Below are 11884 nucleotides of genomic sequence, written 5' to 3' on the forward strand. Positions count from 1 at the left end.
GCTTGTTTGCCCATCCCACTTGGTCAGACTACTCGTAAGCTGATGGGGGGAATTCCTTGGGTGACAATACCAAGACAAAAGACATGTGTCCCAAACGAGATTTAGCTGGGAACTTCAATGCAATTGGCAGTGCAAAGTAACGAGAAATTGGGAGCAAGTAAAAGGCGGAAGGGCAGCAAAACAGCAGCTTCATTCTTCTTCTTCACTGGCCAATTTCGCAGGACATGCCAAATGCATTTCCGGCTAACACCACACACACACATACACTCTGGCAGTTGCTGGAATAACGCAGGTCACTGTCACTGGTTTCTGTCGAACGTTGTTTATTTCGTTGGTTGCCCATTGATGGTGCAGAAAACCCAAATAATGGAAAAGGTCAAGAAGGAAAATAGGTAGCGGAATATCAATTTACAAATTATAATTTACAAAATTAAAGTTTGAGCCCAAATAACTAAACACTGTTAAATTAAAGTTGACAAAACATAATTATTAACTTATTTAATAAAAAAAAAATGTAATTTAGATATTGTACAAATTCAAATTACGCGCTTAACTTTTCAGTGCTGCCCATCATTACCGCCTCCTGGCACCATTGATAGCAATCTATTTTTGTCAGTCTGGCAGCTATCATAAGTAAAATATTGTTTCCAATAATAAAAATCGCAGATATATTAAACATACGGTACTACATGTTTTACCATATTTGGTTTAGAAACGTTTTAACAAAATCAATTAATTTAACTCTGCTTTAAATCGCTTAGAGTGACCAGTCGCTGAAGCGTTGTAAATCTGCACGTACCAAGCTCTTGGCACTAACATCGATATCAACGCGAACATCGAAAAGTATCGACGGCAAATATCGACGTTTTTTCACATCGCTAAGCCCAATCAGAAATTAGAAATAAATTAAGTAATTTGTGCGGAATAAAAGCGAGCGTGCGGCCGATGCGATAACCGCGATCCCCGTCACCCTCAACCCGCCGCCACAACGCCGTGATGCAGGCAACCAGCGCAGTGGCCGGAAAACTCGGAAAACTTGGCGAACGCAGCTCCAACGGCAGAAACAACAACAGTGCAAGCACAGCCCCACAAAAGTCGGTGTAGTGAAGGAATTAAATCTAATTATAACAAGAAAACAAGCGAAGGGCAAGCCCAACCCCACGGCGCTTAATTAGTGGCGACAGCCAGCGATATTTGTGGCTGGATAGGAGCACCTGCAGCGCCCGCAGAGCCACCACTAGCACCACTGGCACCTGGCATTCACATGGGCTGAGTGCCGAGTGGAATTGGTGGATCGGCGAAGGCGCAGCAGCAGCGTCAGAGGAGCAGTGGAGCAGGAGCAGGTGCCGCACCAGCGATGGCCAACCAACTGGACGCCAGTGTGAAGGACGACCTGAAGACGCAGTTCGTCACGCGCGAGGGCACCTACCGCCTGCTGACCCTCTCGGAGTACTCGCGGCCCAACCGGGTGGGCTACAGCAGCAACCAGAGCTCGCCGCAGGTGCGCGTCTCCATGGTGACCCTGCCCAGTCCGGCGCAGGGCAAGCTGGGCACGGATGTGGGCGTGGGCTCACCTATGGCCGGAGGAGGCGGAGCAGCAGCAGGAACCACCACCACAACGAATGGCAGCTCGCCAGGAGCGTCGCCCACGGGAGCGGCAGGAGCCACCACAGCAATATCCAATGGAGGCGCCGGCGGTGACAGCAACTATAGCCACAGCAACAGCAACAGCAACAGTGCCGGGAACAACACTGTGGAGGCGCGTCTGGGTGGCGGCATCTCCATGCACTCCATGATGAACGGCGGTGTCGTCGACCAGAATGGTGTGGCAACCAACCAGGTCCTGGGAGGCGATCGCATATGCTTCAACTTCGGACGAGATCTCTACGTTTACTCCTTTCGGGGAGCCAAGAAGGTAAACATTGTTGGCCAGAGATAAGTTTCCATCCGCAAGCACGTGAGATGGCGCAGAATGGGGGGGTGCTGCGGGCTTATCACACCAGAGATAGAGGCTGCCGGCAATTGCATTCCACGCGGATTGCACCAGCCAATTGGCGGGGGCTGAAATACCTTGCCATTTGCATGCAGTGTCCCCCCAGTGAGCTTAATTTGTTCCATTTCGAGCGCTTGATGATCAATTCGCTTGTTTGGCGTTTTTATGAATGTTTATTGCGCTCGAAGGCAGCCGGTTGGTCGTGAGCGTACTCAGCTCATCTCTGCGTGCGGATTACCCTACCTTTTGTTTGGAACCCTCGAATGCAGCAAGGTGGTGGCCTTTTGTCCAATTATCAACGCAAGCACCTGTTCAATTGCCGAAGTCGATAACATTCCAGTCCATTCTAGTCAATAAACATTCCGATAGAGTAATCCTGGTTCGGCTTTCGCCCAACCGAATTGCTCATCGCCTCGCTTGTGTTTGCCTTGTTTCCCCGGCCCAGCAGCTGTTTCTAATTCTTTGGCATTCTGTTCAGCAACAGCTTGCGATTCTCCTTCTGTATTTGTTTTAGCTGGGCTTCTTTGTTGCCGTAGTTATATGCTGGCAAGAACTTGGCAGGGCTTGCATGGAGCTTTTCCCACCTGATTCCGCCAACAAGCTGCTAATTTCCACTCCGCTTTCCGAATGTGTTAATTTCCAATATTATTCCATCCCACTGGACGTCATCTTCCATTCCAATCTTAGCTCAAATGGAATATTTTGACTTTTATTAATATAAATATTTCATAAGCAATAACTTCAATCGTAAAAAGTATTCTTATTCTGAAATAGCACAATTTTAAGTTTCTCTGATGCTTGCGATGACTTATATTTCTGTGATTTGTTTATACACACTCATATCCAGTGGCATCTAGTTACACAGAGCATCGACTTTATGATGCTCCCATCTTAAATTACAAATAATAAACATTTCCAGCCCCATCTACATCTTGTACTCCAGATATTATATAATGTTTTAAACATGGCTTACATTATTCTACGTTTGGTTTTATTTAAACTCTTTGAAGACTTTCTAGCTGCGAACCATTCGCTTTAGGTTTATAATAGGAAAACGTAATGCAATCCAGAACGAGCAAGATAAACATAAACAGATGATAGTGACTCTTGTTGACTTACTTTCAGGGCACGGAGATGAGCAAGCCGATCGATAAGAAGTTCTACAAGGGCACCAATCCCAGCTGCCACGACTTCAACGCGAGCACGGCCACGCCCACGGGAGCGCCCCTGCTGGTGGGCTTCACCACAGGTCAGATCCAGCTGGTCTCCCCGCACGTTGGTCCACGGGAAGTGAGGAAGCTCTTCAACGAGGAGGTGAGTGTTCTAACTGATAAATACCCCTACAAAAGCTAACTGATAATTGTGTCTCTCTCTTAGCGGCTGATCGACAAGACCAAAGTGACCTGCCTAAAGTGGATACCCAACTCACCGCACCTGTTCCTCGCCGCCCACGCCTCAGGTCACCTGTACCTGTACAACGAGGAACTGCCCTGCGCCGCCACAGCGCCCAGCTATCAGCCCTTCAAGCTTGGCGACGGCTATACGATACTCACCAGCAAGTCCAAGACCACAAGGAACCCGCTCTTCAAGTGGGTCTTCAGCACCGACAACTGCTGCGTCAATGAGTTCTGCTTCTCGCCTTGCGGCTCTCACTTGGCGGTGGTTTCCCAGGACGGTTTCCTGCGCGTCTTTCACTACGACACCATGGAGCTGCTTGGAATCGCACGCTCCTACTTTGGCGGCTTCCTGTGCGTGTGCTGGTCCCCCGACGGCAAGTACATTGTTGTGGGTGGCGAGGATGACCTGGTGACCGTCTGGTCGCTGCACGAGCGACGAGTTGTGGCTCGCGGCCAGGGCCATAGGTCCTGGGTCTCTGTAGTAGCGTTTGATCCGTATACCACGTCGTACACAAACTGGGATGGCGGCGACTTCAGCGACGATGAGAATCAAATGAACGAGTACTCCCATTCGCGAGAGGCGCGCTTCTCCGGAGATTCCACGGCCAATGGTGGCTTCGAGGGTTTCGACAGGAACTCTACACCCGTACACGCTGCCCGCAACGGGCCACACTCGGCCTCCTTTCGCTCGGACGCTTCTTCGGCGGAAAAGCTAATGAGTTATAGACTTGGCTCCGTCAGTCAGGATACGCAGATCTGCCTGTGGGACATCACGGAGGACGTGCTTCGACATCCATTGGTGATACGGCAGCGAGCAAACAGCGAAAGGGGCTATCTCAACGGTGGCGTTGATGAAGAAGCGGAAGCAGAGGACGGCATCAAGGTAATCCGACCAGTGGCCATGTCTGGTCAAGCGGCTGGACAACAAGCGGAATCGGGCAGCTGTAGTCCAACACGGGAAGCAGCGGGCGGAGGCGCAACAAACGGTGCCGGCGAGCACAGCAATAGCAGTTCCAGCAAGTTCTCAACCGCCAACTGCACGATATCCTCACAATCCTCGCCCGACGACTGCGACACCGAGGCAGCCACTCCCGCCTCGACTTCATCGAATGCAGGCGCAGGTTCGGTGGCCGGAGCGGCAGCGGGAGCGGCGTCCTCAACGAAGCAGAACAACCGCAACCATGGCACTGGCAACTCAATCAAATTCCCCAACTGCATCAGCGCCACCAAGTCGGACAGCATTGACGGAGGCGGCGGAAGCGGGAGTGCACAGAGGTCGTCGCAGACTACATCGGGATACAACAGCAAGACTTCCAACAGCTCGAACAAGTCCTCCAACTCGGGCAGCGGCTTCAGCGCCTTCAACAGCCTCACGCAGCGTCTCTCGAACTTCAGCTTCCTGAGCAGCTCGGAAAAGAAGGCCGCTGGCTATGAGGGCAGCCATTCCACAGCCCATCGTCAACACCGCAAGGCAATGAGCATGCTGAAGAGCTACAACCAACACAACCACACTGGCGGACACAACAACCACAGCCAGAGTAACAACAGCAGCTCCTCCAACTTTGGCCACTCGAGCACTCTGGATTCGGGTGCGGCTGGGGCCATTGGCAGCAGCTCGACGGCGCATAGTTTCGGATCCCTGAAGCTGAGCAGGTCCTCGCACCACTCCTCATTGGCCACAGCCGCCCATGCGTCGGGATCTGGAGCGGGCTCTGGCTCCGGTGTAAGCAGCTTCGATCCCATGCAGCTCATCGGAACGCCCGCCTGCCCCCGTTTCGATGAGTGCCCACTGCTGGAGCCGCTTGTCTGCAAGAAGATCGCCCACGAGCGGCTGACGGCGCTGATCTTTCGCGAGGACTGCTTCCTGACGGCGTGCCAGGATGGATTCATCTACACCTGGGCGCGGCCAGGTCATGCCACGGTAAGTTAGACATTTCTCCCAACAGAAATGAAATCATTCGACTTGCAGCGGGTAATAATAATTAATGATATATCCTTCTTCAATAGCACGCCTCTCAGCACTTGTCACCTGGACAGACGGCGGCGCCCGGCGGGACGGTAATTTAGTTCAATAAAGTGGACTTGGTCAACTATCAGCGTAATCTTGTCAAGCAGCAGGAGCAGGAGAAGCAGCAGAAGCAGTCGGTGATCTAGGTTAAAGCTAGGCGATTGATTTCGGTAATTTATTGATAGGAGCAAGAGTTTTAAAGGTTTTTATGTTGCGTATTTTGTATTCCAAATGTAGCCTAAATGAGTTTATGAACCACACACAGACACACCGTACACCCGTAACATATATATATTTATATATATATATATATACGATATATAGCTATGTACAACATAACTACGATCTATACGCAGCATCAGGCAACAGAACAAACGTATATGTTTAATCTAAATTATTAGTTGTAAATGTATTATTTTTTTAGTACGTGGAATTTGTTGAAAACAAAGCAAAGCATGTTTATAACTATTTACTAAGTGCTAGCCTACACTACACACGATAAATAAAGCAAAAGAACGAAGAAGGAAGCGAACTGCATTAGCGAACTAAAATAAACAGAATCAAATAGAGGAATGAGAAGTGGACGTTTTTTCACATTGTGCTATGTACTGAGTTGCAGTCGAGGCCCCAAACTAACCAACGACGAACTATCTAACTATGTAAACTCACGAACTAACCTAAAGTAGGAACTGTTATCATTACTATTACTATGGATTCGTATGCCTTTTATTTTTTGATGCAAGCCGAGTGCAACGTTTTAGCATGCAGACGCAGACGACAGCCGAACAAATTAGACTAAATGCAGACAGGAACCGGAAAACGGTGATCGGAAATTTGAAATCTGAAACCCGAACCACAACAAACATTTCACATATATTTTATAACGAACCAGGAGAAACAATCGGCAATTTGCGATGTTAGCCAATAAGTTAACAATGAGCCGAGCAAGCAAAACCAACCAACAACACGTTACAGTAAAAAGAGACTAAAATTTCAATAAAATTATATAAAAAATTAGTTTTCATAGCTGGTATTTATTTATAAAATGTGTTTGTTTCTAACAAAAATATGCTTCTCTCGCTCGAATCTCAGATGAGACAACCACAAACTTCATGCTGCAAATGACAATGCCTTGGCTCCGGAACCGTTCGGCAAGTGAGTGGGCATCCTGGCCCCGATAAACTCAAGGAGTATGCAAATTAACCTATCAAGCCTGTGGGTTAGAAGGTCTTCGGCACCGCCAGCACCTCCGCCTCTGGCAGATACAAGTGCTTGGAGAGCAGGAAGGCAAATAGCGCCTGTCCCGCGACGACCATGAACAGGAAGTAGAGTTTCCGCTTCTTCCCGCCGCTGTAGTCAAATTGCTGTGGATTTCCATACGGATCGTAGTTGATGGCTCCACTGGGCGCAGCCGGGGAGTTGTCCTGCAGCAGTTTCGTCCGCAAAGTACGCAGCTACAAAAAGGGGTGGAATTAATGATTGCTGCACAAATGAATAGCAATGGCAAACTTACCAAGAAGAAGCCGAAGGAAAAACTGGTGTACGCCAGCGCAATATAATATCCAGACTTAAAGAACAGCGTGCTAACCATCAGGCAGACGACTATATTAACGTACTTATAGCCAGTAAAGGCCAACAGATCCAGGGTCTTAAGGCTCGTCTTCACATTCATTACGTACAGAGCTATGGAGTAAATGACCAATTCGAAAATGCTATATGCCATGGCGCTGGAGGCCTGAATGCCAAGCTGTTCCGGCGAAAACCGCTTCTGCATGCCCAGAAGCAAACCCGCTACGATCACGTATGTGATGTAGCCCATCGTGGGTAGATAGAGATCCGGGGCATTAACGTCATATCGTGGTTGCACTGGGTGCTCTTGGTCGTAACGCAGGGACCAGTCCTGAAAGGGGTATGTAAGTTATATGGTTACTACGATTGTATTTCACCACTCACCTTATGGATATAGGGAAAAAAGAGAAGGCGCAACTTCCTGCCCACGTAGGCGTTGTCCACAGCAAAGTAGTACTTGAGCTTGGCTACGGGCACCCACTTCTCGAACTGATTCTCCATAATCTGCTTGCCCTGATCCGCTAGCTTTTGACCATACTGCATGGCCATGTCTTGCACGATGGGCTGCTGGAACATGGCGAACTGTGGGTACTGTCCAGTTGGTGGTGCTCCAGGCTGAGGTGCTCCTATTCCGTAGGCGGGGGGAGCAGCCGCCTGTTGAGGGGGTGGTGCTCCATATCCGAATCCGGGCTGCTGTTGTGGTGGCTGCTGTATGTGCTGCGATGGCTGACCGAGATTGGGATCGAAGCCATAGCTGTTGACCGGCGCCGGAGCAGGTGCTCCGTACATATTGGGATCCAATATTCCGGGACCGGAGGGCGGGGCCATGAAGGTGGCGCCACCGCCCATCATCGGAGCCGAGGGTCCCATGGCATTAACATCACTGACACGCTTCGGTGGCCTTGGGCGACCGGCAGCTGAGGCTATTTTGGGACAGAGTAACCATTAGTTAGTGCCGGAGGATCAAGACGAGACAACTGGGAAGCGGGGACCACAGGCACTCAAGCTACACACGCAGCACGGAACGGAAACGCAGGGCAGGCATAGAAACTGGGAGATAGGATGCAGTGGAAGCCAGGAGCGGCGCACAAAACGGGGTAACGTGTAACGTAAACAGTGACAGCACTCCGGATTCCGATTCCGGTCGGTCGGCGGCTGGGGAACTTCCGGAGTGGCTGCACCGGACATCCTTCGGGTATACTTGCTTGCGTAGCCTGATCCTTACAGTTCTCCCACTTACGGTTCCGCATACCCGGATTTGGATTGTAGTTCATCTTTCTGGATCAGTAAATTGTATTCAAAATTTCGGTTTTTAACACATCACCATAAGCATTTTGCAGTGTGACCGGAGTTTATTGTTTCGAAATACCAAAGCTCTCCTGCCTATCAGAATATGTGTTCTACAGTAATTAAAAGCATAAAAGTTTTAATAAACAATAAATAACAATATAAAGATTTGTTAATTTTCTATATTCTATATATTTATCTTCATTTCGGATAAATTTCTATCGCACATCATTAAACGATATATGCGTTTGTATGCTTGTGGATTCCCAAGCACACGAACATATTTTTTTGCTAAAACTGCCAGACTGCTTTTTTGCATTGGTGGGACTATGAGTAACAGAAATAACATAAACAAAGCCAGTAGATAAAAAAATATATAAGATGCATTTATAAATTGATTATATTTTAACAACAAACTGTTTTCATAATCTTTGAAGGGGTAATTTTCTAATAAACTACTGTCATAAGTGGAAAAGGCCTATAACCACAACGAGTTGAACAGCAGGGTGACCAGGTGATTTTGTCGCGTGCCATCTGGCAACACTGCCCGCATACTTTAATTTTTAGCGCATTCAGCGGCCCAAAACAAAACAAATTTGATTAGTTAAATAATTTGATCGCAATTAATTAATCTATTAAGTCATAGTTATGGAGAACGCGCTCAAACGCCGATCTCTGACGCTCAGCACGCGTCTCCTGCAGAAGCGCCACAGTGGTAACGATTTCCCCGCCCAAAGAACCAGGAATACCAATTAAAATTATCTTTATTTTCCATAGCTTCACCGCAGAGCGTGCGCCCAGGACACAATGTAAGTGTATCCCTGGACACACCCGGCTCGCCCAACTCCTCTACGGTAGTGGGAATAACGTCCGATTTGGAGAGCACTCCCCCACACAAACACAAGCCCAGCTTGGACGACAGTGTGGACTTCTCGCCTCGCCTGGACATGAGCCTCTCGCCCAACTGCCTCTTCTCACAGACGCTGGCCACCGAGAGTCCGGAGGTGGGCTGGCGCTGGAACCGGAGCAGCAATGCCACCACGGACAGTGGCTTCGACTCCGCGGAAATAGGCAGTTTGAGCCAGCGGGAACGACGCCGACAGATAGCCTTTAAGGGCGTCGAGGATAGACGCAGCCAACTGGACAATGAGCAGTGGCGGGCACAGCAGATGCGGGCCAATGTTCTCCTTAAGGAGCGCTGTGCTAGGCTCAACAGCCAGTTGGAACAGATAGCTGTGTCCGAATCAGTAATGCCACACAAAACTCCCACAGTTCCGCCACCTGTTGCTGCCCGCACAAGATCAGCCTCTAAGAAGGCTATTCCACAGCCAGTGCTTCCTCCCACAGCTGCATCCGATCCAATGGCAGACTTCCTCAACGATTCGGAAACGGATCTCTTTCTGCTCGAGGCCTCCCAGCAACTGGAGTCCAAAATGGAAGATCAAGAACCTCCGAAACCAAGCACAAGCACCACACCCACTAGGCACCACACGTCGAAGCGACCCTCCTTCTACATGAAATTTCTGGAAGACGAAAGCGAGGGCGAGGACTGGCTAAACGCTCTAGAAGAGGCAGTGCAGCAGGCCACAATGCCAAAGAAGCCACGTACCTCGCTGCAGCGGTACAAATCAATGCCAACCACAGGGGATTCGTCCAGCGGAGTGTCCACCCTGACCAATGTGACGGCCAATTCAAATGCCTGCACAAGTTCCTCCTCCGCATCTGGATCAGAGCTAAGGGACACTCCGCGCATCAAACGGCATGCCAGTTCGCACGCCCTGTCCCCAGCCACATCGCATGGTAAGTGCCGACGAAGTTAAACATTTGTAGACCAAAGCAAACTCATCATTTCGTTCCCTGCAGCGCGCGGCAAACTCTTTGGCAGCCGGAAATGAAACCCGATAAGGTAACCAGCCCCTGAACACAATCAGCTTCCCCTCAGCGAGTACCAATTGTGATGAGCAAAGTTAGATTTAAGATTTTTCGTTTTGTTTCGCTTGACTGGCGTGCCCCTTTCTTGAGCATTCTGTATACGAGTACGCTAATTGATTAATGCAGCTCTAAAGCGTCTTTGAAAATGTTAATTTAAGGCTAATTAAAAATTAATTGTAATTTAAAGCAGGACCCTTAATATTCGCATCGAATGCTTGTGCGTTCGTTCGGCGCATGCGACTCGCCATATGTTCGGCATTATCGGGCCGCGAACGCGCCGCCCACCAGCACAGGTGGCAGGACGGACAGGTGGATACGACTGGTCGCCGACAAGCAGTGAATTGTCGTCCCCCGGTTGAGCTTTCATTCACGGATAGGAAGCTCGTTGACTGCGACAGCGTTTTAAATTAATTGAAATGTAGGCGAAGGATTTCTGTTTTAATATTCTGACTATGGTTATCTATATAGGTCAGTTGGGGTTTTTCACGACTTCGAGCTGCTTGAGAAGCAGATAATGAACCCAACAAAATTTGCATTTAATTACACTTGTTACTTAAGTACGGACATTATTCAGCATTAGTTATGGTCGATCGTTTGGCAATGAATATTTCGTTTTTCTCTTTTCCACTATTGATAAACCTATTGAAATATTCTTAATTGGAAAATACTATAAAGAGGTATTATTAAGCCTGATGTAACAGCTTACAATACGCTTGCTTTTTATATGTATGAACAATTTAAGACCCAAGCCTTAATATTCTAGTGTATACAGAAGTATTTCATATTTTCCGTTTATATTACAAAGGTTGTATTGAAAAACGAATAAAAACTTCAACTTATTGGTGACACCATATGATGTCTAGTTTTAATAAACAATTATTTAATTTTAGCTGAGTTTCGAACTTATTCGACTCCAAAGATAGTTTCCTTTTATTTTTGTACCAATCAAACGAACATTTCCCACATTTAATTTATGAAGAATTTATAAAATGATGTATAAAATGTAATGAGCCCTCTGAAAGGCGATTTCCCTGGGAAGCAGAATTTATGGCAAATGAAATCAAAGTGTGTGAGTCCCATCTCGCACTTAAAAGTGGAGGAGGCAACAATCAAGTCGGCATGAAAAGCCGGCGAAAGTTGCCCCAGCTGTCTTCACTTTTCGCTTGACCTGCAGTTTAAAGGCTTGGGTGCTCGAGGCTTTATGAACCTATTTGGGCTAAGGTCAAAGTTGAAGCCCTTTCGCAGCCATTACGCGTAAGAGGCAATTGCGCTCATGTTTATGAATAGTCCTCCACCAGTCGTCAGTAGTCCATTCGCTTTCCGAGCCCGGAGGAGCATGTGACTCCAGTCGAATCGTGCCGAAAGTCAGCGAAAGTCAAGTATGCTGCCATATGTTTGCGGAGCGCAGCATAAACCAATGACAAAACACTGGCTACAACTTAGCACGGGCTGGTGGGTGGCTAATGGCAGCGGGCGGCCAAACTGGTGACGTCTGCGGGCAGCTAAAGCCGCTGCAGAAGCCAAGCCAGCCGAGATGGAAAGCCAGAGCTGGGGGGAAAAGCCAGAGCAAAAGCTTAGCCAGCGCAGCTGAGCGGTAGCAGGCGAGCAGAGGCGTAGTCGGATTGATAAAGGGGGCCTTGGATGCAAACTTACTCTATAGTATGTTCATTGGTATACTTAACGGCAGGATCAGCAGGA

The 11884-nt window shown here is 48.5% G+C and overlaps 3 protein-coding genes across 5 annotated transcripts; 2 read left to right on the forward strand and 1 right to left on the reverse strand.

Moving 5' to 3' along the window:
- The first annotated feature begins 857 nt into the window (after window positions 1–857).
- LOC122620184 (WD repeat-containing protein 20) lies at window positions 858–6415 on the forward strand. Its single transcript, XM_043797536.1, has 4 exons — window positions 858–1915; window positions 3119–3307; window positions 3371–5311; window positions 5398–6415. Exons 1-4 carry the CDS (start codon window positions 1358–1360, stop codon window positions 5455–5457), a joined length of 2748 nt encoding a protein of 915 aa, XP_043653471.1. The 5' UTR covers window positions 858–1357; the 3' UTR covers window positions 5458–6415.
- On the reverse strand, window positions 6413–8360 carry LOC122620185 (protein YIF1B-A). 3 transcript variants are annotated; one of them, XM_043797539.1, is made up of 4 exons: window positions 8220–8360; window positions 7352–7890; window positions 6912–7298; window positions 6413–6852 (listed from the first exon to the last, which is right to left on the reverse strand). In XM_043797539.1, the coding sequence occupies exons 1-4, from the start codon at window positions 8239–8241 to the stop codon at window positions 6619–6621; spliced, it is 1182 nt and encodes a 393-aa protein (XP_043653474.1). In that variant the 5' UTR covers window positions 8242–8360; the 3' UTR covers window positions 6413–6618. The 3 variants fall into 3 exon arrangements, with proteins under 3 accessions (XP_043653474.1, XP_043653473.1, XP_043653472.1); XM_043797538.1 differs by having other exon boundaries at window positions 8208–8333; XM_043797537.1 differs by having other exon boundaries at window positions 8193–8333.
- A 444-nt stretch (window positions 8361–8804) lies between these two features.
- LOC122620797 lies at window positions 8805–10372 on the forward strand. The gene is made up of 3 exons (XM_043798424.1): window positions 8805–8969; window positions 9032–10054; window positions 10118–10372. Exons 1-3 carry the CDS (start codon window positions 8903–8905, stop codon window positions 10147–10149), a joined length of 1122 nt encoding a protein of 373 aa, XP_043654359.1. The 5' UTR covers window positions 8805–8902; the 3' UTR covers window positions 10150–10372.
- The last annotated feature ends 1512 nt before the right edge of the window (window positions 10373–11884 follow it).

This window comes from Drosophila teissieri, chromosome 3R (assembly GCF_016746235.2).
Source record: "Drosophila teissieri strain GT53w chromosome 3R, Prin_Dtei_1.1, whole genome shotgun sequence".
NCBI classification, from domain to species: Eukaryota; Metazoa; Arthropoda; class Insecta; order Diptera; family Drosophilidae; genus Drosophila; species Drosophila teissieri.